The following is a 26,995-nucleotide window of genomic DNA, read 5'->3' on the forward strand; positions in this document are numbered from 1 at the left end:
CCAAACCTTGACAGCTCTTTCAAACAAAATAATGCAGTGGAGGCCAAGAGGAGTGGAATCTGCTCAGAAACACAATTATTTTTCTATCTGCAGCATCTCTAGGTAAGAACTCAATTTCCATTGGACTTTGTGTGATCAGCAAGGTGCTGCTGCTTCCAATGGAGTCTCTTGTTCTTTGGTACAATGGAAAATCTCCAGAGCCAGCTGGCTGGGTGCTGTGGACCTATTGACATACTCCCATTATGCCAACTTCATATGTCAAATGGAAGGTGGATTCATAAATCACTTTTAGATACTAAGAGGATATTCGCCAGCATTGCTTTATAAGAATCAGCTTCCCCGTGTGCATATGGATTCTCCTACTAATGCTGGAGATCTTGGCAGCGTGAACAAGCCAGCTTTCTGTGACAGCTGTAGGTGAGCTAAACAAACACTGCATTCCTGTCCTTATCTCTCCCCTTCATCTCCTTCAGACATCTTAGATCCAGCAGGAAGACTGAGAACATATTTTTCCAAAGCTCCAAGGAAGAAATTTGCTGGTTCTCTTTAATGGAATTGCAATACCAACTGAAAAAGGGTAGTTAAAGTTTAAATGAAGAGCAAAGTTGACTGAAAAAGCTTCACGTGCAAGTCTGTAATCTGCTGTTGACATTCTCAAGGAAGAAAGTAATATGGGACAAGCTAAGAAGGCAAAATCTTATGCCCCAGCCAAGGCAATAGGTATGAGGATAGATCCTCAGTTCAGGCAAATTGTCAGTTACTTCAAAGGAGCAATGACAGTTTTTACCTTGAGGATCTGTCTTGTGGTCTGCCACCAACATAGTGGGGAAAACCAGTTGCTAACATTGTTGGCCATGAAGATAATAGACAAATACACTGAAGTAGGGGGCACAGATACTTTCACAAAAGCACATGAAGTAGATATGCAAAAGTACAATTTAGAATATTCCAGTTTCCTGTTCCTGACAATGCATGATTGTACCTTACAACAGCTTCTCTTCTTATGCTAACTACTCTGTCAAAGGTGCAAAGAATGTATAAGATGAATGTTGCATATAAGAAATCATTTAAAAAACTGTACAAGAAGTATTGCTTCCTAAATGTGGAAATAATTTTATAGTCAAAAGACAATTTTCAGTAAGCAAAAGTTTTATTCCTAGAGTTATTCTTATATACGTACAAATTAACAATCTGGGACATTTCTAGTCAGATTTAAGTAACTGTGGTGATAAACGTAAGGAGTTTCGCTAGATATTCTTTTAATTTTAAAAAACTCATTTACCGCCTTCGCTCATCTAACATTTTTATTGTTTATATAAAAATAAATAATTAAAACAATTCATTTTCAATTTTTGAGAATATTGGTATTGAAATTTTTAGGTCTAATATTTTTTATTGCTTTTTAGTATTATAAAGCATTTTAAAGTGTATACGCAAAATGGAAATTTTACTAACCAACAGTAGCAGGTTTTATTCTCATATTAAAAAAAGGTTGCAATTTTCTAAATATCACTTTTAATCTCCTGATATCTGCTACTTTGTTTATTTTATCTGTGAGGGAAAAATGGATGCATCTATTAGCACAGAACACACAACATAAAATAAGACACAGAAATGCCTATAGTGTGAGGATTTTAATTCATTCTAATTCCAGAAACACAAAATCTAAGAGTGATAGAAAGGTAGGCGCTCTCCCGAGTCCCAGAACATAAAGGTTAAATAATACAGACACCTGGTTAATAACATGGGCCAGGTACTAGTCTAAATTACACTAGCATGAGTAACATCAGAAATTGACAACTTAGCAATACATTATTATCTAAATCCACATAAGGGTAAATGTCATAGTGTATTAAAAATCTCTTTTTTTTTTAAATGAGAGATTTAAATCTACTCCACCCTATCATTTAAAAGGAGGCCATATGTAGTTTAACATTAAGCAACAGTAATTTAATGGCAGGTAAGACTGAGTGAGAGCTAACTGTATTTTGACATTATGGAAGAGGCAAAAGCAAAACAAGGATCCATAATATCACATATCCAGCAACTTAAATATTAAACCTTTGGGGTTGGGGGGGGGGGGGGGAGTTTATCTAAAAAGTTAGTGGTGCTACCAAATCTCAATACATGAGGTTAAAACTGTCTCAAATTTTTGGTCGAGAAGAACAATTTATGCTGATATATTAGGAACTCCTGGTTAGAGATGTGAAGGACTAGTTGATGGCATAGTTGACTAGTTGCTTTCCACCTCCTTGCTGCCTCTATCAGATAGAAGCAGCAAAGGGGAGGAGAGAAGAAGGGGTACTTCAAAGAGGCTGTGCTGCTTGAAGCCTGGGGCTAGATCCTGGGCTCACGCAGTGCTGCTGCTTTAAAAAGCTGCATGCAGCCCGGGGCCAGCTGGGTTGTCCCCAGGCTGCATGTGGCGTTTCAAAGCATCAGTGCTGTGTGGAGCCCTGGATCAGTTGGGGACTCCCCCGCTGATGTTGGGATCTGTGCGGCACTGCTGCTTTGAAATGCTGTGGGAAGCCTGGCCTCAGCTAACTATCTTTAGTTACCCTAGGGCTGTTGCTTCACTTCAAAGGCAGAGGCTCCCTATCGACTAATTGAATAGTTGATGCAAAATGCATTAAGTATTTGATTAGTCAATTACCCAATACTTACTCCTAATGGCAGCTAAATGAAAGGAAAGTATGGCACAATCCAAAAGTATCACATATTGTGCAACTTGCTCAAAGTAAAGGATCAATGACAACACAACAGCTAGTCTAACAGTAACAACAACTAGTGGGTAACAGCTTCTTACCAGGACCCTAGAACATGTCCTTGTGTCAACTTTTTCGACCTTACACAATTCTTTAGTTCTAGTAAGATCTGCCTCTAAATAAAATATTTTTCCATACCACTTTTGAAGGCCTTTTAGCTCTGACTGCCTTGCCTATCTCAATGCCATCCTTTATGAAGCCACTATTCTTTGAATGCTGTACTTCATCTTTTTTAGAATTATTTTTCATCAGATTTAGATGAATGTCCAGAATTGACCTTTACAAATTACTAAAAAAAATTTGCATTTGAATTGATGCATTGAATGTTTAAAGATGATTTCTACAAATGATTTGTATGTGAGATGTTAATTACTGAGTTACATATGTTTGTTGCTTCCTTTTAAGCAGTTTCTTTTATGTCCTAATGCCAATGTGTGTGTCAACTGACTAAACAGGACATCCTTACAAATAAGATCTTTGATCTCAAGAGTTTATCTTTGAAATAAAGATAAAAATGAACTGAAGTGAACTCTTCCCTCTCTTTTCTCCACACTACAGCTACTGCATAATTCTGGGCCTATCACAACTTCAATCCACACCACCAGATGCTGCATTTTGCTGTAGAACTAGGAAAGGTCTTTCCAACTAGTCCACTTGAGCTAGGCTATAAACTGAAATCTTCACAACCACTTGTATTTTATTATAAAAAGCATTCTGGGCTGCCCATAAGCCTTTGACTCTCTGAAAGAGTCTTCTACATGTATGCCTACCACATACCCTGGCTAAGGAAAATCTAACTATCTTTAGTCACCTCTTCATACTTTTTGATAGGTAAGCAACAAACATTATTAGATAATGTATGTTGAAATTGTTCACACCATAGGTAAACAGCAGAGAAGATAAAAACAAAATAATCCAAAACTCAGCTTTTCGATATTTGCATATATCCTGTCACCAATTAAATATTAATTCCATGACTCTCCTATTATTTACATTACAGTACAGTCCAGAGGCCCTACCTAGGGTCAGGAGCTGTTTGTGTTAGGTACTATGCAATTACATAAAGACACTGCTCCGGTCTTGAAGGTTTAGACAAACTGTAGCAAGAGCAGTTTTGGTAGAGTGAATAGGATCATTGATACTGTTGTTGTTCTTTCTGAAAAATACTTCAAAATCTTATTCACAGAATGAGAAGGGGATAAATGCCCCAAATTATTTTCAGACTTTAACCTCCCATATGCCACGTTTTGGCTGACATTCATTTCATTTGAACATTTCAGTTTTGGTTAGTTATGTCTGCCACAGCAAAATGTGACAATGAAAATTGTGTCTTATCTGTTAATTTCTTTTCTCCTATCTTCTGAATCTCCTACTGTGCCTCCTTCTCTCCCTTGCAGCTAAAGGACAGAACAACAGGTACAGGAGAAAGCCTTGTTCTTTCATAAAAAGCTTCAGACAAAATTGCTCCCAAAGCTATAACAACAATTATTAACTGTTAAATATGGAGTTAATTCACAACTGTTTATAAAGAACCAACCAAACAAACAACATTGTAATATCCTGAAAGTGAGCGAATGGGGAAAATAAATATATCTAAGGATATCCAATATATAGTATACATAACTAAGGTGGGGATAGGTACCCAGACAGGAGAGTAGGAGAAAAGAAGAAATTAAGAATTAGTGAGAATCTAAACAAGAAAAAAATTCAGAGGCAAACCAGTTGTTTTGGTAGAATAAATCTGGATAAAGAACTAAACTACTGAGGATGCTGCTCTTCTATCAAAGTTTGTATCTACAGAGGGCATCACCAATTGATAGTGTATTGCAGTGTTTCTTAAACTGTTCCGTGGCACCCCGGTGTGCCAAGAGGGAGTCAGAGGTGTGCCGTGGAGAACAGAGTTCAAAATGGCCACCCTTAAAGGGGCAGGTGACTTCCCCTCTCCTCCCCCCAATAACTTTCCCCCCGACCCCTTTTTTTGTTGTTGTTGCTGAACAAAAAATCCTTGGTATTCCTCATAAAAAAAGTTGTTTGGTGTTCCTCGGTCTTAAAAAGTTTAAGAAATATTGGTGTATCGGATCTCGCTGCTTCTTTAGCAGGACTTTGACATGAAAGTGCAGGAGAATGAAAATGTCTTGCCTTTAACTTCACATAAATGTGAGGCAGGAAAGCAGCCTTACAAATACTGACAAACACTTCAAGTTTTCTGTGTCCCAGAAATAGCCAGTGACATTCCTGGAGGTCCAAATTTATCTTTGACTCTATGAAATACACATCTTAATCCACTGAAATATCAATAATTGAAAAACCATCTTTCTTCTAAAACTGACAGTACAAAGGGAATCTGGACAGATAATGTTTGCTTACCCCATGAGGTCCACATCTTTCTTCTTTACATTGTTTTAGATTTAGACAAAAGAAAGGCAAAACAATAATGTGAAGGCTGTGCAAATTAATCTTTTTGAGGAATGAAAGCTGGAATGGATCTCTGTCCTGAAGGAGACCTTGAGACTCACTGACAATGTCCCCAAATCTTATATTCTTCAGAGATTATTGAAATGAGCGGGATAATTACCAGTCTTTCATTGTCAGGTAAGGACCATGTAAGACTAGTGATGGAAATATTGAGAAATTAAGGAAGAAAACAAACTCTGCCACTTCTAGGAATCTTTATATATATATTTATAAGAGTAAATCAGACCCTGGATACCTAATTCTAGTATTCTATTCAAAGACATCACACATCCTTTGGCTGAACATTCTGAAAGTACCTACAATAGGTACAGGACTGGAGAGGCACTAAACACACCTTGCTTTTGTAGACTTTTTCTTAATCCCTGTTAAGCATTCTTGCTTGCTAAAGCATGCTAGAAAAACCTTCCTTTGAAAGAGTTGATAAAGAGAGACGTTCCCCTTTAATAGTTTGGGCATTATCTCAAGAACTTTAAAAAGTTATACTTTTAATTTTATTACCTTGCATTTGTAATACTACTATCCCTGGCAATGCTTGGTGTGGAACTTTCTCTGACCACGGCCAAAAAAACCCTGGGAATTTGGAATAGGTTTGCTGCTGTTCATCGGGCTGAACAATCCTTACTTTCCTATGAAGGAAAGGGCTCATAGCCCCGATCATTTCAGGTCGGATTCTTCCCCATACTAGTGTAGAGAGAAGAGAAAACTCAAAGCATGATTGTCAGATCTATAATTCACAGAAGTTGTTTCTCTGATATAGATTGTAGTCCTTGTGTGCAAACATTGCTCTCGACCTGGATATAAACCTTGTAGCTCTTCAGAATTTACATTTTCTTCATCAATTTGCCTGGCATCCATGAAGTTAAAAATAAACTATATATAAATGGTATATCTGTTTGAAACACTGCAATTACACCATTGAATATGTTCTTTGCCTTTTTCCTTTTATATTTGTTCTAGGACCAAAGCCAACACCTGGAGCTATACAAAATGAATACTTGGAATCTGCAGCACAGAGATGTCAAGCTTCAGGTTGTACTTTCCAGGAAAAAGCAGCAACAGCGTCATGGTTGTCATCTTGGCTGAATTCTTGTACACCCTATTATCTAGTTCCACTTCTGGTTTTGCTTGTTGCTAAAGAGCTATTTGCTGGGGCTGTTTCATGATCAGCTTGCTGTCAGGCTGTTCTGGATGCAATTACTCTTTGATTTACCACTGAGCATGTGGACTTTGCTCTTTTTTCTGCATTTTAAAATTAGGCCTTTCTGAAGACTTATAGTCAACATCTTTTTCAGAGGAAATAAAAGGTGTTTTGTTAAGCTTGATTTATAACAATAGTTATAAGAAGACGTCACACATTATAAAAGATATCGTGTGCAGAATGAGGTTTTGTTAACCATGAACACTCAAAACCTCCCTTGGAAAGGGCAAACTGTTTATTAAAAAATAAAGGCTTGTTACTACACCTATTGAAGTCAATTGCAAAACTTCCATTGTCTCCAGTGAAATGGGATCAGACCCAAAATGTCTAGAAGCATGAGCTCTTGAGATGACAACTCAACTTCTCGTATCTTGAGAGATCATTGCTACTGTAACAAACTTCAAAGCTATCAGAAAATTGTCTCAAAACATCATTTTGAATTCTTCCAGAATATTTATATTGAATGTGTAAGAGAGGCAACTATGATATTTAATATGTTAATATTAACCATGTCTGCTTAGAAATGATTAAAATGATTATTTTGTATGCTGGATTACATTTATTTATGGCCAAATAAATATTCAAGCCCCATTGTACAAACCTGCTTGGTATTTGTTAAATTGACAAACCAGTGACAAATATAATTGTATTCCAATGTATATACATCCATCCAACTACTAACCATTTAACATATGTGGCCATTAGATACATACATAAATATGCATCACTCCCTCCAGACTAAGGTTTTAATGGCGATAGTTATATTCTAAAACCTTTAATTTTCTAATGATGTAACATAATCATGTGAATAGCAGGCAAGTGATCAGGAGCTAATACCCATAAATCTAATGATTTTTTGATAGATTTTTGGGGGATGTATTTTCACTCTCCCACTGGGAAAATTTAGTTGGACTGTCTGGATACCATTAGGATTCTGTATACACTTTTTATGGATGATGTCAAGCAAGAGAGTGATTTGAGCCCCTAGGCTTTTCAGAGAGAGAGAGAGAGAGAGAGAGAGTAATAATGAGGAATATTGCTAGCAGGTTTGTTGTATGTAAATTTTACCCTTCCAAAAAGATACTGTTATGTCTATAGGTGAAATGTTTCACCTACAAGCTGTATTTCATGTCATGGTGTATACTTTCGCCTTCTCTGCTTGTCTGCTTTTTTCCAATTCATTTGGAGGCTTACTGGCATGTGAGCACTTGAGGAGGATTCTAATAAGGTATGTTTTAATTTAATAAAATATCTTAAGTAACCAGATAGGCAAGTGGAAAAAAAGTATATTTACAAGTCAAGAAATGTGGAAATAACCAGTTCTGTAAGTTTGTTGGATACTCATCTCTGTTTTGCAATTCTCCTCTTGGAAAGGCTGAGTTGGGGACAAACATCAGTAATGGGATGAAAAACAATATTAACAGGAGTATGCCATTTTCAAGGCAGAGAAAAGTTCAAAGGTTAAATGCGAAAGAAACTTGAGAATTGAGATTAGTGCTGAAAACCAGAAATTAATTAATATCTCCACTAGCCAAGGAATTCAGCACAGAAATAGGTTCTAAACAATTGATTAAAAATCCTTTTTCCCTGGTGTGTGAAATCTTGGCACTTATTAGATCACAAAAAGGTAACCTGAGAATATGGTGTTGACAATGTCACTGCAAACCCATGGGCATAACACAGAAAATATATACAGTATGAATTGGGTTATTCACAATGTCACTTATGTAAAACTCCATCTTTTTTTAAAAAAGAGGGTTATGCCCCAGGTATTTATTAGTGACACTGAACACTTTTGATTATCCATACTCATTCTGTGTCTCTTCCCTCCCCATTCTTGTTGGGATAATCTCGACTATTATAAGTATTAGATAATGGTAGTCTCTTACATGTTTAAAAATAAAGACTCATTGTGTTAGCATATTATTTAACCACAGCTTTTATTTAAGTGCAACATTAGACATATTCCTTGAAAACAAATAGCTTAACGCTTATTTATAAACTTGAGACACAGAATACATACTAATGAAATGTGTAAATTTTCCAGAAAAAAAATCTGAGAAAACATGATCTTTTACAAAAACTCAAAATATAATTGCAAACACAGCTTTCTATCATTTGTGGTATTTATTATCCCATACATCTTAAAAGCACACAACTCTGAAAACTTGTATGTATATTTTAAATACCCAATGTCACACATTTTTAATGAAAATATCCACTTACAGTTGGCACAGTAAATAGTTTTTTCTGACAGTCAAAACCAATTTAATCTTGCATATGGCACAGAGAATTATTCAAACACATCACAAGTCATTTCAGTGAGCAGTTCATTGGGCAACAGCAATTTAGTTAAGTTTTAGCCGTAATAAAATATGCACACTCAAGGCTTGAAATGAATGTTTAGGTATTTAGTTAGGTAAAGAACAATTTAATGTTTTCTAGTAGTTAAACACTGCCATCTGTGGCTTTAAGCCACAATTAAAAAAACCAAGGTTGTGACCATTAAAAGTACATATCCTGAGATTTCTTTCTTTCAGGGCACAGAGGTTAAAAAGGAAAAACTGATCTATGCATAAACCAGGAACACATGTGGTAATGAGAAAAAACAGCAAATGCAGGGCAGTTAGAGAGAAAACCCTTGAGAAAGACAGAATGAGAGATTGAAATGACATGGTAGATGGACAGCAAGGTCTACTGGAAAAAGGAGAAGCTGACTAGCTTTATGCATGGTAAAATCTATCAATCATGCTAACAAAGTTAAACCTGTAAACTTTTTTCAGAAGTTTAACAAGTGGCATTTGAGACTGGAGCAGTGGTTCCCTATTTTAATGCAAAATTGTATCATTTTGTTTACGAATCAGCATGCATTTCTATCTCTGGAAAGAGCAAAGGGTCTAAACAAAATATACACAACAGGCTTTGCATTTGTGGCATCAAAGTAAAACATCAAATGGCGTATAAGCCATCGACATCACAGGTGAGAATGAAATGTGTGCATTTACAAACCACTTATTGACAGTCACCAATTAAGATGGATCTTACACTCAGGATTAACCAAAATTATTATTTCTGCTTGACTACTTTAGGAGCAAATGTCATGTTTCAGATAACTTAGATCTTATGCATGTGTTATACAGATGGCACATCACAAAAAGTAGTTAAGTTACAAAACAAAATATTTGTGTAATGGTCTTCAAGTTGTCAAAGTGCAAAATTCAAAGAGACAGAAAGATAGTAATACATACTATAAATCACAAAGCACTGAATTTTCAAGTGTAAAATCATACCAAAATCTTGCTAAATTATCATTGATGTTGTAGGAGAGCAACTGGTCTGGTAGGCCTTTAGAGAGGTCTTGTACTGCTAGCACATGGGGTGCTAGAGTGAAGGGTACATCATTGAGGAAGTCTGACATGAAATGATTGCTTTCCAAATGTTGACTTGTCCCATTTCTCTCCTCAGCACCCAATACAGTCAAACGTGAATGGTTTTCTGTATTTGGCTAAAGAAAACAAAGGGACAATAATTTAGCCTCGGCAAATTACAAAGCGTAAGCTTTGCACTTAAAAACACGATGATCTATTTATAAAATGTAGTGGTGTTTGGTTGGGGTTGACTACAACTGAAATTCTTAAAGCATACAATGGCAATTCCTTAAATCAAGTTTAGTGTAGCCAAAACTGTAATAACTGATTTTTCTGAATGAATAATGGCAGTTTTTCTAGCCACTTAATACTGCTGTACAACTGTGAACAATGACAAATATACCAATGTAGTCTTCTAATTTAAAATTGAAATTGCCCAACCATTTGGATATGCCTGTGATGACCACATAAGATGATAGTGCATATAACAACAAACAAAACAAAACACTCAAAAATAGTTCTTTGCCAATATGACCATCAGGGATTATTGAACAAGCACCGATAAAAAGAAAAATCTGGGCAGTTTAATCTGCACAGAGGGATTTTTCAGTAAACAAATTATATAGGCCATTAGATAGAGCACCGAAGTAGGGGATACTTGGGTCCTGACTTCCTATGTGACCTCGAGTAAGTTACAATTTCTAACCTATAGTTTTGCTATATTTTAAACAGACACTAAACCCACCTTCCTTTATAAAGCACTTTGAGATCCCACGCTCTATGGGACGTAAATATATATTGCTATTTATAGCTTTAAAGCACTGTACAAACATTTGTTAATAATTCACAGCATCTCTGGGAGGCAAGTTATTACTGTAAGTGCCTCCATTCTATAGAAGAGCAAACATGTTAAATGACTCGTTCCAATCCAGTTAGTGAATAATGGCAGGGCATAGAACTGAACTAAAAAATTCCTGATATCCAGTCCTATGTTTACCTCTTAAACCACTCTGACATACAAGTAAATGCAAATATAGAAAAACCTAATGAAAAATTTATACTAAGGAAGCATGTAAAGTTTTATGATCAACAAGAATATACATTTTTAAACAGTCAAGTGTTTTTAGATGCATGACTCCAAGTTGACCAATGCTAGATTTCTGTGTCAACTGTACATAACTCTAGTTCTTGTGGAGAAACTAAAGATTGTAGCTGCTTGACAGAGGACAGTTTGGGCTTTTGCTTCCAGGAAAAATATAAGATGTAGTTGAGTCTTTTGGCAAGAGGAAGGGTGGAATTTACCTGTTGTACGAGGACAAGAGATGGCTTGAAAGCCATCAGAACAAATAAATGCCTCATTTAATACTGATAAATAAACACATACTAGATCACTGTATACTAAAATGGTGAAAGCTAACATTTATAATTCATTAGGTTTCAGAGTCAACACACTGCTGAATAAGTAAATGCTGATCTCTCAGAGCTACTATTTCAGCTTCAGGAAGATAGTCCATCCCACTTCCTATGAGTCACTTTTGGAAGGCTCTTTACTATGCTAAAGGTTAGAAATTGAAAGCTTAGAATCTAACCATGGAATATATATCACCACTCATCTTGGGTTTGAAAATATTATGAGCTTTCTAATATTCCAATGAACAAACTTAGTCAAGATAGATACAAAAGATGGCATTCCACTGTCTATATACGCAATACCCAGGTAAAAAGAGAGAATCCCACTCAGCTTCTGGGATTCAGTCTAGGTGGCTCTTTCTGAACTCAGGTTGTGGTCTTCCTCTGCCATACAAGGCTCTGTCGTCAAACTTGAAGACCCTATCTACTTGAAAAGAAGGCATATTTTCAGTTTTTCTGTTCTCATACGGTATTCCAGAGCCTCCTGTTAACAGAAAGAGTGTCTGGCTGGGTTTCTGCTAGTTTAACTGACCCTCACCCAGCTCCTTGGTTGCTGAAATATGGGTTTTGTGGAGTCTCCTACTAAGCTTTCCCCAGATGCTACAATGGAGGTTTTCTTTTTTTAATTCTTCATCCCATTCCCAGCCTCCCTTCTTGGGTTCTGCATTTGTGCAGGTAGCTCCAGTGCTTGCTCGTAATTTTGAAAAGGATTAGCAGAATGAAACTGGCAGGGTACTGGCCAGTTTTTTTACTTTTGCCTCTGGGACCTAAGAAAGAGCAGTGAAAATTGATAAATGAGTATGTTCAATTTTAATGCAGTTGAAATTTTCCAAAGCAGCCAGGAACAATTGAGACAATGACGCTGAAGACATTCTTGCACTGCTTTATTTTCTCCATTCAAGTGTCGATGGTTATCTTTGTATCTATCAAAGTCAGCAACTTTTTTTTTAAATAAACTAAATTATGCAGCAGTTCATTTCACTGGGAAAGCTTCCTACTTGCTGTGAGTGAACAAGGAAGTCGATTTCCAAACTGTGCATGATAAAAGAATGCATGCAAAAATAAAACTATCCTGATTATACAGATACTTTCTCTTTTAAGAACTCGGATTAGCAGAAGGAAGCACGACTGTCTAAATTCAATTTTATTTAGATAAGGGGCAATAAAAGATCAGGTATCTGTACCTTTAATTTCTAACAGCTATAAATAAAAAGGCATGCTTCCCTTTAAACTGTACCCTGCACAAGCACCACAGTCACTTTATCACTCCAGATAACGATCCTATTTGAGCTTTTTTAGAGGTGCTAGCATCTACTTGCATTACATCAGACACATGCTGGCAAGAACAGATCCCAGTCAGAGTACAGGAAGTGAAGATTAGAAAAAGGTGGTGTTGTAAGTTTGGTTATAAGGAGTCTTCACATAACATTTTCTCACCTTTCTAAGGAAAAATTAGCCCTCATTTGCTGTCATGATCCAATGGCCTAGATGATAATAAGAAATCCCTAGACTCCTATGTTTGTTTGGCAGACTAATCTTAAGAATACTTGTGTACAGCTTAATAGGCCCACAAAGTGGATTAATTTAATTTACATTTCAAATTAGAACGTTATGTACCAAAATTAGTTTAAAAGAAAATGAATAAAGGCATGTGGTACACAAAAAGACAGTTACATGTTCCCTCTTTTTCCGTGTAATAAATTTCATACCTATAAAAAGGTGCAAATTGGTGGGACTGGAAATGTTAGTGCAAAATTGTTTTTAAAAAGTTCACTGCCAATTTACTTCATCCAGTGGTAAATAGAAGGACAATAAGGGTAAGTTTACACAGCGGAACAAAAGTAGAATTAAGCCACACAACTTCAGCTACGTCAATTGCATAGCTGAAGTCAAAATAGCCTAATCTGGTTTTTGGCACTGCCTATACAGCAGGAAATTGAAGGAAGAACACTGTTTGACTTCCCTAACTCCTCATGAAATGAGGATTACTATGAGTCGGAGTAAGAAGTCCTCCAGCTCAACATTATTTTGAAATAAAGGCTTGTAGTGTAGACACTAGCATAGTTATTTCAGAATAATGTCAGTTATTCTGAAATAATGCTGATGTGTAGACATAGCCTCATACTCTTAAACCTCCTTTCACTGTACTCCCTGGGTGTGTCTACACAGCAAAGTTATTTCGGAATAATGGTCATTATTCCAAAATAACTGTGCTAGCGTCTACACAGCAATTCTGTTATTTCAAAATAATTTTGAAATAGTTTCGAAATAATGGATGGCTTATTCCAACTTCTGTAAACCTCCTTCAATGAAGGAAAATGCCTATCCTGAAATAGCTATTTTGGAATAAGGCAGGTGTAGAAGCTGCACTTCTGCTATTTTGAAATGCCCTCACTGGAGCCATTCTAAGTTATTCCTCCTGGGGCTCTAAATTGAGATAGCACATCTACATTAGGGAAGCTTGCCTCGGACTAATTTTGAGGCTCTCTTGCAGTACAGATGTGCTATTTCGAAATAAGCTATTTTGGAATAACTATTCCAGAATAGTTTATTCCGAAATAACCGTGCAGTGTAGACATAGTCCCTATCCCCAGAATTTTCATTCACCAAATCCACCTTGTTAGGTATTTCTGTATTACATAGATATAGACGCTATTTAATTTATAAAAACATAATTGCAAGTATAGCTCTGAACTGCTGGAATAAAGCAAAATGGGAAAGGTAAGAGCTGAAAGAAAAAAAATATTGGGACACTATACCAACTATTACAGGGGTAATCTGATCCCTGGCTTCAGCAATGTTCTGGAGAGACTCAGAGATACGTAAAGTAGCTCCAGTTGAGACTCTCAGTTGAGTAAACTGGTTTGTCCAATGTCACAAATGTTAGCCAAGGCCAGAAATGGGAACAGGACCCACAATTTCTGTCCCTTACATGAATCACTGGAATAGTCTGCTCAGTAAATACAAGAGAAGGTTACTCACATTGTGCAGTAACTGTGATTTTTCAAGATGGTTGTACCTGTGGGTGCTCCACCGTATGTGCTTGAGATGCCACTGCACCTCTAGTTGGGGAATTATGAAAGCAGTGTCTTATAATGGCTACAAAGAAGGCTACCTTCATGGATAGCTGTAACAGTGAACAAGTGGCCAGGCATTCAGATGGTCTGCCTGTTTAGTGCCCTTAATACTAAGTTGAGGTCCCAAGCTGGAGTTGTGGTCTTTATTAGCTGGTATGTATTCTGAATACCCTTCATATAGTGCTTGATGCAGGGATGGGCAAAGATAGAGTGATCTTCCAGAGGGAAATGAAATGCAGCTATTACAGCTAAATGTACCTTTAAAGAACCAAGGGCAATGCCTGTGTTTCTGAGAAATAAAAGAGACTCGAGGACATGGGGGAGGGAGGCTGAGATAGGTAGCACATGCTGATCATCACACATCTATAGAATCTGTGCCATTTGCATAAATGTTTTTCTGGTAGATGGCTTGTGGCAGTTCAAAAGGATCTCCTGTATGGGTACAGAGCAAGATACCTCTACCAATGTGAGCTAGCCAGGAGCCATGCCCAGAGTTGCAGAGTCTGTGTACCTGGGTGGCATAATGACTCTGGTTCTGCATAAGATGAGGGGCAGATGGAAAGTGACATAGTTGTTGTCATTGTGTAGGCAGTACAGGCACAAAGTCTGTCTGGGTCAACTGGGTGCTACTAGAATGACTATCACCCTGACCTATTTTACCTTGAGGAGTACGTGATGGAGAAATAGTATGGGGGGGGGGGGGGAAGCGTACATGAGGGGTGTATCCTACGTTATTGTGAAAGTGTCTCCTAAAGACTGAGCATCGATCCCTGCTCGAGAGCAACACAATGGGAATTTGGCATTAACACTGGTTGCAAACAGGTTTATTGTGGGGTATCCCCAACATTTGAACCATGGCAAGCATTTTGGGATCGATTTCCCACTTGTGATTTAAGGCAAAATGTCTGCTGAGTTTGTCTGCCATGATATTGTCCTTGCCCAGCAAGTAGGTGGCCCTGAGATAAATGCTGTGTGGAATGCATCACTTTCATAGCTGGATTGCTTCTGAACATAGTTGGAAAGATTGGGCCGCCACCCTGCAGGTTTATATAGCACATTTTCATGAGATTGTCCATAAAAAGTTGTACTGTTCTGTACTGAATTAACTGAAAAAAAGTGTAGGCATGGATTGTGCACTGCTCTGAGTTCCAGGAGACTTATATGAAGTCTGGACTCCTCTGGAAGCCAATGTGCTTGCTTGATTGATTGATACGAGTTACTCAACCAAGAAGACACACATCTGTGGTGATCATTACCAATGGTGGATTGGGATGAGATGAGACACCATTGCAAACACTGTGTTGGTTTGTCCACTACGATAGTGACTGTTTTAATCTGGTTGGCATAGAAAAGTGTTTGTCGACGTGATGAAAGTGTGGTCAGTATACTGTTCATTGCCATGTCTGAAGTGGTCTCGTGTATTACAGTGTGTTGGACTACAAATGTAGCTGTAAAAGTTTTGCCATGATCTGCCAGCTGTTTTGTGCTGTTGTTACCAGATCCATAATAACTAGGAACCTCGGACGAGGGAGCAATGCTATGGCCAACATGCAATTGAGGTGAACACCAATGAATTCCAACTGTTGCACTGGGGTTAACTTGCACCTTTGGAGATTTAGTTGTAGGCTATACTTGTCGAAGAGGGTTCTGGTGATGCTAACTGCTTCTTCTGTGTCATCATAGTTCAAGCCTTTTAAAAGGCAATCGTCCAAGTATAGACCAATAACCACTCCTCACCTGTGGAGGTGTGCTGCTATCACCGCTATGACTTTGGAAAATACTCAAGGGGCTGCGTACAGACCAAATAGACGTATTCTGTATTGGAAGTGGCAGTTGTGACACACAAATTGCAGGTATTTTCTGCATGCTGGGTGTACTGAGATATGAAAGTACATATCTTTTAGGTCAAGGGTCGAGAACCAGTTTCCCTTCTCTAAAACAGGGATTATTGTGGACAGAATTACCATCTTGAAACATTGCATGAATGAAACAGTTGAGTAATTCAAGTCAAGAATGGGTCTCCATCCTCCCTTTTTTTGGTTGTAACAAAATTTAGTGGGAGTAAAAACCTTTTCCCCTGTGATGATGAGGCAAATACTCTATTGCCCTGAGCTGCAATAGGTGGCTCAATTCCTACATGGGAGTAATTTCACGAGGTGGGTGCATGAAGAAGGATGGGATGGGTGGGTGGATAGGAGGGTAGATGAAAAGGGGGAGGCAATAACTTGTCTGCACAATCTCTAGCACCCATTTGTCCATTGTGATGGCATTCCAGGCTGAAAATGCTAGGTAGTTGCCAAATGGAGTAGCAATATTCAGATGGTGCCTGGGAGAGATCAGGGCCATCCGGCCCTCAACCCATCCTTCAAACGATCTGTATTGATGTTGAGGGTTGTGAAGTTGACAGCTGGCCTACAAGTTGCCTGCATCTAGTTTGGCACTATCCACGTCTGTCACATTACCTTTGAGGCTGAGTGAAAGGAACAGTCTTGTACGTCTGGTTAAATAATCCCCCAGTCTTCTCTTGGTTCCAGGAATGTGTATCTTCAGAGCTCTGAGGGTAGACCGAGAGTCCTTCAAGGTTTAGAAAAAAGCACTGGTGGACCCAGCGAAGAGTCTGAAGCCCTTGAATGGCAGTTCCTCTACTGTTGCCTGGACTTCCCTTGGGAACCCCGATAGGTCACTGTTCCCTGATTCCATTCTGCTGGGCTCTGGCATCACTTAAGCCTGAAGTTGCTGCTGGTATAATGCCTTCCATCAGCAGAGAATTAGGTGGAAGAGAACTTGGTTTTCATCCTCTGACATGCCGCCTTCTCCTTATTCCAGCTCTAGTGTGGAAGATGGTGTGCAGTATTATAGTCCTGCACATGATGAAGCCACAATGCTGGCTTTACAGAAGCTGAAATTTTTCACAAAACAGGTGGGAGTCCCCAGGGGATTTCTCAAATAGGGATAAATTCACTTTATACTGCATGAGCAGAACAAAATGAACTTAGCCAACTGGAAAATCCAGCCCCATGTTTGAACTTTTTAACTCCTTGAGTACTGTTGAATGCATTTAGGTATCTGGTATTGAATTCAACTCCATTCTTTACCATTACTTGTTTTATGGCAGTGTCCACTCATGTATTAGATGCTGTAAAGACATATAATGAAAATAAGAATGTGATAGGTATCACAAGCTTGGTGGAATGATAATCATCATAGGGACACAGTAACACCAGATTACCAACTATAAATGAACGTCAGCGTAGATTATGCTGATGAAGGAGCAGGAATATCTATAAAAGAAAGAATAGAGTCAAATATAGTAAAAATCTTATATGAAACAAAAACTACCAGAGAAACCCGAATTCCATGCTTGAATAAAATAAAATAATAAAAAAACGAACATCAGAAGGACTATAATACTGCACACCTGATCAGGATATTGACAGGGAGATGAGACTGGATACACATTAGCAAACCCAATAATAATGGGGGATTTAAAACTATTCCAATATTGACTGGGAACATGTCAACTCAAGATGGGATGCAGAGATAACATTTCTAGACACCATTAATGATGTCTAGACACCATCCTTTGATAAGGTAACGAGTCTTGTGGGTAAGGGAGAAGCGGTGGATGTGGTATACCTGGACTTTAGCAAGGCATTTGATACAGTCTCGCATGATAGTCTTATCAATAAACTAGGCAAATACAACTTAGATGGGGCTACTATAAGGTGGGTGCATAACTGGCTGGATAACCATTCTCAGAGAGTAGTTATTAACTGTTCATAATCCTGCTGGAAAGATATAACAAGTGGGGTTCCCCAGGGGCCTGTTTCGGGACTGGTTCTGTTCAATATCTTCATCAACCATTTAGATATTGGCATAGAGAGGACGCTTACTAAGTTTGCAGATGATACCAAGCTGGGAGGGATTGCAACTATTTTGGAGGATAGGGTCATCATTCAAAATGATCTGGACAAATTGGAGAAAATGGCTCAAGTTAATCGGATGAAGATTAATAAAGGACAAACCTTAAGTGCTCCACTTAGGAAAGAACAATCAGTTTCACACATATAGCATGGGATGCAACTGTCTAGGAAGGAGTACGGCAGCAAGGTATCTAGGAGTTATAGTGAACCACAAGCTAAATATCAGTCAACACTGTGATGCTGTTGCAAAAAAAGCAAACATGATTCTAGGATGCATTAACAGATGTGTTGTGAACAAGACACGAGACATCATTCTTCCACACTACTCTGCGCTGATTAGGCCTCAGTTGGAGTACTGTGTCCAGTCCTGGGCACCACAAGAAAGATGTGGAGAAATTGGAGAAGGTCCAGAGAAGAGCAACAAGAATGATTAAAGGTCTAGAAAACATGACCTATGAAAAAAGACTGAAAGAATTGGGCTTGTTTAGTTTGGAAAAGAGAAGATTGAGAGGGGACATTATAGCAGTTTTCAGGTATCTAAAAGGATGTCACAAGAAGGAGACAGAAAAATTATTCTTCCTGGCCTCTGAGGACAGAACAAGAAGCAATGGGCTTAAACTTCAGCAAGGGAGGTTTAGGTTGGACATTACAAAAAAGTTCCTAACTGTCAGGGTGGTTAAACACTGGAATAAATTGCCTAGGGAGGTTGTGGAATCTTCATCTCTGGAGATATTTAAGAGTAGGTTAGGTAAATGTCTATCAGGGATGATCTAGAAAGTACTGGGTCCTGCCATGAGGGCAGGGGACTGGACTCGATCTCTCAAGGTCCCTTCCATTCTTAGTATTCTATTTGCCTCTTGGAGCAAATGGTTATGAAGCCTGCCAGGGAGGGGTAGTTCCTGATTTAGTCCTAAGTGGTACACAGAGTCCAAAAGGAGAATATAGCTGAGCTGTTCAGAAATAGTGACCATAATGTAAATCAATTTAACATTTTTTTGGAGGAAAGCAGAGAGTATACCAAATAAAACCCACCATAATAGTTTAAAAAATGGCAATTACACATAGATGAGAAACCCAGTTAAATGAAAATTAAAAGGATCAGTCAGAAGAGCAAAATAGCTAAAAGCTGCATGGAAACTTTTTAAAAACATCATAAATGCAAGTTCAAATTATATGTAAATCTCAAATAAAAAAAAAGAGGACTAAAATACTGTGCATACCAATTTGACTAAGCCGAGAAAAAGAGGTGGCTAGAAATAAAAAGCTGTCTTTGAAAAACTGGAAGTCAAATCCTACTGAAGAAAACAGAATGGAACATAAACTCCAGCAAATAAAAGTATAATTAGGACAAAAAAAGAATTTGAAGAGCAGCTAGCAAAAGACACAAAAACTAACAGCAACATTTTTTAAATTATATCAGAAGCAGAAAGCCTGCTAACAAAGCAATGGGCTTACTTCATTATCAAGATGCAAAATGGGAACTCAAGACACACCAGTCCATTGCAGAGAAGCTAAATGAATTCTTTGCGTTGGTATTCACTGACAAGGATGTGAGAGATTCATACAGGTTGGACCTTCCAAAACTGGGACTCCCTCATCTGGCAACATCCATCATCCGCCAGCACTACAGGTGTTCCTGGACCAAGATCCTGGCTAGGAGCCCCAGCAGCAAGAGGGCTGGTGGCTCGGAGCCTATAGTGGGGCCAGGGACACTGCAGCCCTGATAGTGGGGCTGAGGCTGGGACAGTCTGGGCTGCCAGAGTCGCAGCAGCCCAGCATGGGGGCGGGAGGTGTGGGGGGAAGGAGGTAGGCTGGGACTGGCAGCGGAGAGGGAACGTGGTCTGGGGAGCCGGTAGCAGGGGGCCTCCTCTGGTCTGGCAAATTTCCTCATATGGGACTGGTCAGGACCCGAGGGTGCCAGATCAGAGAGGTCCAACCTGCACACTGGAGTCGTTCCTTTTAGGTAACAAATTTGAAAAACTGTCTCAGATTGAGGTGTCATTAGAGGTGGTCTTGAAACAAACTGATAAATTAACCACAATAAGTCACCAGGACCAGAATATATTTGATCATGAGTTCTGAAGAAACTCAAATAAAAAATTGCTGAACTGTGGTATGCAACCTATCAGGGACTATTTCAGATGACTGGAGGATGGCCAATATAACGTCACATTTTTTACTCGAGAAGTGATCCTCACCATTAAAGGCCATAGAGCTTAACTTCAGTACCAGGCAAATTGGTTGAAATTACAGTAAAGAATAGATTTCACCTATGCATCTCACAAAGTGGTTGTGACCCATGAAATAAATCTGTTAGTCTTTAAGGTGCCACAGGACTCCTCATTGTTTTTAGTAAAGAACAGAATTAGACACACAGATGAATGTGACATGTTGAAGAAGAAGCAACAGGCCTTCTGTAAAGGGAAATCATGCCTCATCAATCTATTAGAATTCTCTTAGGGTGTCAGCAAGCATTTGGACAAGTGTGATCCAGTCCAGTGTACTTGGATTTTTAAGAAAGTCTTTGACAAGGTCCTTCATCAATGGCTCTTAATGTAAATTATTTGAGGTAAGAGGAAAGATCCTTTCATGGATCAGTAAGTGGCTAAAAGACAGGTCACATTTTTCAGTGTGGACAAATATAAAGTGAAACATCGAACTTTAAAGAGCTTTGGTAATCATTTTAAAGAAAGGGGTCTAATTGTCTTGTACTTTCATTTGCAAACTCATTGGTAAAATCAGCAAATCTGTAATGGAATCTGTAAGATACAATAAAATGGAATTTTCTCATGTTACTGGTTTTAGTCACTGTTCATTAGATCCACATTTTAAATTACTATTAATTAAAGGGCAAAACAATTAGCCATATACAGGCAGTCCCCGGGTTACATGGATCCGACTTACATCGGATCCCTACTTACAAACGGGGTGAGGCAGCCCCGCACTAGCTGCTTTCCCCCAGCAGACCACGGAGATGCGAAGCTAGCGTGCCCCCCAGCAGACCAGGGAGACGCAGAGCGGCTTTTCTCAGCAGACAACTCAGCTTGAGAATAAAGGACTGAGGGAAGTGAGGTGTGGGAGAATAAAACTGAGCTCTGGAGAAATGTTTGGCTGGAGTTTCCCCTACAATATGTACCAGTTCCGACTTACATACAAATTCAACTTAAGAACAAACCTACAGTCCCTATCCTGTACGTAACCCAGGGACTGCCTGTACAGGTAAGTAAGGCAATACCAGGAGGAATGTAAAAGGTGAGAGGTACATCAGAAAGTATGAGTGTACTTGGAGAGAAGATGCAGAAAGTGGCAACAAAGGGAGAGGGAAGAAAATGACCAGCATATAGAAGTCTCCAATATTCCACCAAATTACATTGCACCTCAAATAACATCTGTTTCACATATGTTTGGACCGAGTAGCCTTTGGAATTATACTAAATCTGCAACTTGGTGTTGACATCTGAACATGAGTGTACAAAGAAGGAATGGGCATATAATCAAACATACGTTAAGTCAGAGGAATAGTGGCTTAATTGGGTCAAGAGATTTGGGTTCTATTTCCAGTTCTGCCACTGATTTAGCACTCCCCAATTTAGATGAATATGAAATATGAAAAAACTTTAAAAAAACGAATGGTCTGGTAGCACTTATAGACTAACAAAACATGTAGATGGTATCACGAGCTTTCATGTTCACAGATATAAAGAAGTGGGCTGTGCCCACGAAAGCTCATAATACCATCTACATGTTTTGTTAGTCTATAAAGTGCTACCACCCCATTAGTTTTTTTTTTTAAGTTTACTCTGTACAGACTAACTTGGCTACCCCCTGAAGCTTATGAAATATGAGAGACCTAATATGTTAAATGCCTAAGACACAAAATAGAGGTTAATTTGATTTCTATTTCATTTTCAATTATTTAGGCTATTTAAAAATAATAAGAGGCTTGAGACTAGTCAGCACCCAAAAATATGCCTATGTAATACAACAAGTAGCTGCCATATTCTGATAGATTTGAATGGCTAAGTCCTGGTCAATTTGTGTTCACAATTTTCTATATTACAAAAATAGCGTATCAAGAAATATTAATTATTTTCAAAAGGTAAATATACCCAGCATTATTTGATTATATGGATCAAAATTGAGAATTTGGGCTACATGAGGTCAAAAAGAAAGGAAGAACATGTCATAATATTATTTTATAGATACTGATAGATCCTGTCTTAGGACTCATGCCATTGTCTCTGGGATTTACACCAACAACTTTATTCAAAACGGCAACATAAACCCATAATAAAACAGACAAAAGCCTTAGTGCTTTTCCAAAGCTTGGTAGTAGCATATAAGGGAGAGAGAGAAAAACATAAGGCAAACCCTGTGAATGATGCTAACAATTAAAATTGAGGGCATTAAAATGAAAATAAAAATAAATCCATTCCAAATTAAATGTAAAGATCATAGCAGCAGATTCATATGGCTATGCTAGAGCCATGATTTTGCACAAAATGGACATCCATCTTGAACAATCCCTTGCAAGTTTTCTCCCTTCTGCAAGAATCAGTATAGGAGAATTTAGATTTCTGAAATCCGTCAAAATTACATTTTCCAATTGAGTTCATTTAGTGCTCTACTTCTTTCTATCTCAACTCTATAAAACTTCTATCAAGGCATATCTTTTTCTGCCTATTGGACATGACCCCACCATTACAGTTATCTGCTCTCTGATGAAAGAATACAATTTGACAGGATCACTTAAGTATCACCTTGTTGGTGACAAAGTCAATTTGACTGGAGTTAAGAATATATAATAAGTCTGACACAGAAAACCATTCAGTTTTCTCTTCTCTTCTGTTTTTAACAGCTACGGTTCTGATCCATGTAACAAGAGTTGTTATCCCTTATCTTCAGCATAAGACTGATCTGACACATGACTGCTTTGGATATTGAATTTCCTGCTGTCAATCATCTACTACCCAGACAGATAAAATTACTTATCCATTCAATATTACTGCTATCTATAGTCAGAGTTTGCAGGTCATTTGTTTATATTTTATAGGAGGCATGCATAACTTCGTTTCTATAATCTTTGATCTTAAATCCCATAGGTTCTTTAGTTTTTTGCAGCTCTTCCAACATTAAGTGTACTTGGTTGGTAGTCTCTGCAAGTAAGGCAATATAATCTGAATACTCAAGCTAAATATTAAAATGTCACACCTCCTACTTTGGCTCCAGTCAGCTTTGTCATCATCTAGTTGATGTTCTAAGCAGCTAATGTAGGTCAGAGAAAACATTACTGGCATATTCCCATTCGTCTGAAAATCAGTTTGTAATACAACTGTGGAACTGCTTTAGCCGAGTACAAAGAATTAATAGGTGATCCTACACTCTGATACAAAATTAGCTCCCCCATACAAATCTGAATGGGGGTAGTGAAAGGTAATTACCTAATCAGGCTGCTGGGTTTGCTGATTAAGAGACACAGGAAAGAAGTATCAGAAAGGAAAGTAAAAGGGCAGTTGAGCCCAGTCTCACAGAGGCCTCAGACAAGAAAAGACCTCTGCTTCTCTCAAGTCCTGATGAAAGGACCTGAAGCACGGGTGACACTGAAAATAAGGCTGTTGCATAGTACTATAAGGATGTTGGTGAAGGGAACTCAAACAAATAGCATGCTGGATACACTACCAGTAGAATCAGAGCCAGTTTCTGTGATATGAGGCAACTGCAGAACCCACTCTGCTACACCCTCACACAGCTAAATGTACCATGGAACATTTCCTACTCTAGGAACACTAAATCCTCAGACATCCTATCCTGGGGGTATCAGTAGCAACACTGCTGAGTGATGCAATGAGTCTATAGTGGCCATACTGTCCATAAATGTAATGTTAATTTCCTTTTGTCCCTCCCAAAGTTTCTCAGTAACATTCTGCAAATGACCTGTACAGAAACTGCATTGGTTCTCTCTCATTTTAGGGCTGAGACAGTATTTCACTTGGTTCAGTAGTATAAACATAAACAGTTTCACTGGGGCAGACAGCAGCATCATTCACCTATAATTTCAGCAAAATAAATACCCTCATTTAAAAAAATATTCCAATATTATGGAACGTGACTGGTAGGAATGTTAAAATGAGATTAATTACATAGACTGTAACCGCTGAAAATTTTGACTGTTATATGTGGGAAGAGAGGTGCAGTCAACTACAAAGACAGTTAACTACATCTGGACCCCACTCTAACAATTTTGATGAAATACTGTCAATACCAGGTGCTTTATCCTTTCCTGTTTGACCACAAACATTATCTCTTCTAATATCACTGGATTGTTTTCTGTCAGTAAACAGACCTGAAAATGGAATTTTGTCAGGGACATTTGGGAGAGGATGTACACGTGTTTTTTCTGATCAGGAATTTAGGAGAATAAGCAATGACAGCTCCAGAGGCAGCAGCGGTAATGTCCTATAGAATGGAAAAGGCACTGAAGAATGGATTGTGGAAACTGTGGGTATACATTATTCTGGAAAGGATACTTGACAGATGCTACCTTCTAGAACTGAGGGAAGAGAGAATCTAAGATGTGAGGTTCCAGAAGGAGGAAAGGAGAGATGCCACTGAAGGGAAAAATCTAAGATTTGCAGATTCATGCTGGATAAGAAAGTGGTGCATGGAAACATGTCTATAAAAGGGGTTCTCAAACTTCAACACACTGTGACCCCCTTATGAAAACAAAATGTACTACATGACCCAAACAGAGGGGACCAAAGCCACAAAGAACAGAAGGGGGGAAGCCCAATAATTGCATAAACATTAGAAAGAGGCCAGTCTATGTAATTGGGCATTCCCTGCTTAGGGGAACAAACAAATCTATCACTAGAACGGATCCAGAGAACAGAAGGGTATGTTGTCAGCTAGAAGCTAAGATATGTAACATGGGCCTGCAGCTGAGGAGGATTCTAAACTGAGTGGAAAGAATCAATGATTGTACTTCTTGTGTCACTTGAGCACAAACGACAAGGAAGACTACACCCAGCTGGGGAAGATGCTTAACGAAATAGAAGCTCAGCAGATCTTCAACAGGATTCTACCTGCCCCTAGAAGAGGAGAGTGAAGATGCTACTAATAATGGAAGAGTCCAGATATTCCTGGATCTGATGGTAAATAGATATCTTTATCACGCAGTCAGCAAACCAACAAGAGGGATGCTATTTTTTATTTAGTTTTGGGTAAGTATTGAGAACCTCACAGAAGTATTGGATATAGAGGACAATCTTGGTTCAATAATCATGAGTCAACATCAGTTTAAATTAAATGGAAGAATAAACAATAGATTTGCAACTAGACCACCTTGATTTCAAATGGGGAAACTTCAAAAATTAAGGGAATTAGTTAGAGACGAGAACTAGATTGAAGAATGCAAGGATCTGAAGGTGGAGGAGAGATTAATTTCTGCAGTTTTGCTTATCTGGACCCTGCATGCCAAGCAAGGGAGAGAAAAAACACAAAGAAGGACTGCAAACCGAACTGGATGAACAAATAACTCAAAAGATGTTAAGGGAAAGCAGAGAGCTAATAAGAAACAGAAGATGGGATGGATCAACAAGGAAAACTACCTCTTGGAGGTCAGAAAGTGTAAGGATAAAGCAAGAATTGCCGAAAGCCAAGCTGAGCTGGGCCTTGCAAAGGAAATTAAAACCAATAGTAAATGTTCTTTAGCATATACATACAAAGAAAACAAAGAAAGTAGTAGGATGCCTAATTCCTGAGGATAGGATAGAAATTAAAGAGAATGAAGTTATGGGGCCCAACATCTATACAAATACTTTAGCTCAGTTTTTAATAACGCTGATAAGGAATTTGGGTTACAAATGGGAAATGTAAGTAAAAATTAGATATGGAAGTAGAACTGCAAATATATTCATATTTAAGAAAGGGGGGAAGTGATATGGGAAGTTACAGGTCTGTTAGTTTGATCTCAATTGTACGTAAAGCTTTAGAACACATTTTGAAAGCGAGAATAATTAAAGACAAGGGTAAACAGTAATTTGAATAAAACAGCATAGTTTTTTTTTTTTTTTTTTTAAAGGCAGCTCATTCCAGACCAACTTAATCTCTTTCTTTCAGAAGATCACGGATTTTCTTGACAAAGGAAATGCAGTAGGTCTATTCTACCTAGATTTCAGTAAAGCATTTCCATACAGTTACATAGACGAAGTTATTAGTTGAATTGGAAGAGATGGGAATTAACACATGAATTGAAAGGTGAACAAGGAACTAGTAAAAGGGGAGATTTCAAAAGGTCATACTGAAAGATTAACTAACACTCTTCAAGGCATGTCCTTGTGAGAGTGTTCCACTTCAGGTGACTGTATAGTAATGGCCCTCAGGGAAAGGAGGGATCTTTGGAGTTATATTTGTGGCTGATGATACGTTGGTAAATCCAAATATAGCATCTGAGGATCAATGTTGTTCTGATTCATAATGCTGTGTGAATATGTGGGCTGACTCCCAGATTGTTGCTTTGCAGATGTACATAATGGGAACATAGTTGAAGGATGCTAACAAAGCAGATAAGCTCCTGGTAGAGTATGCACATAACCACATAGGAGTTGTAGCTGTTACTGGTGGTAGCAGAAGTGGATGCATTCAGAGATCCATTTCGACTGTTTCTATTTACAGACAGTTTTATCTTTTGAGCATTCTATGATTGAGATGAATAACTTCAGTGACTCTCAAAAAGGTCCTTGTTTTCTCAATATAGAAGGCTAATGTCTTTCAGAAATCCAGG

General features: G+C 38.3%; 1 protein-coding gene across 10 annotated transcripts in view; it reads right to left on the reverse strand.

The window, feature by feature from the left end:
- UMAD1 (UBAP1-MVB12-associated (UMA) domain containing 1) overlaps window positions 1-26,995 on the reverse strand; it is a 152,449-nt gene that overhangs the window by 25,692 nt on the left and 99,762 nt on the right. For 7 of the 10 annotated variants that reach the window (XR_012902033.1, XR_012902036.1, XR_012902035.1 and 4 more), the window contains one exon: window positions 9,726-9,940. The exons of 2 other annotated variants lie outside the window; for them this stretch is intronic. Coding sequence is in view for 1 of the 8 variants with exons in the window: in XM_075922322.1 (XP_075778437.1) it covers window positions 9,683-9,940 (258 nt within the window). In the remaining 7 variants the exon portion in view is untranslated. Of the gene's footprint in view, window positions 1-8,326; window positions 9,941-26,995 lie in introns of those variants that run through there. One more of the 10 variants, XM_075922322.1, reaches the window with a different exon arrangement.

The sequence above is a fragment of the Pelodiscus sinensis genome, chromosome 2 (genome assembly GCF_049634645.1).
Source record: "Pelodiscus sinensis isolate JC-2024 chromosome 2, ASM4963464v1, whole genome shotgun sequence".
Lineage (NCBI taxonomy): Eukaryota > Metazoa > Chordata > Testudines > Trionychidae > Pelodiscus > Pelodiscus sinensis.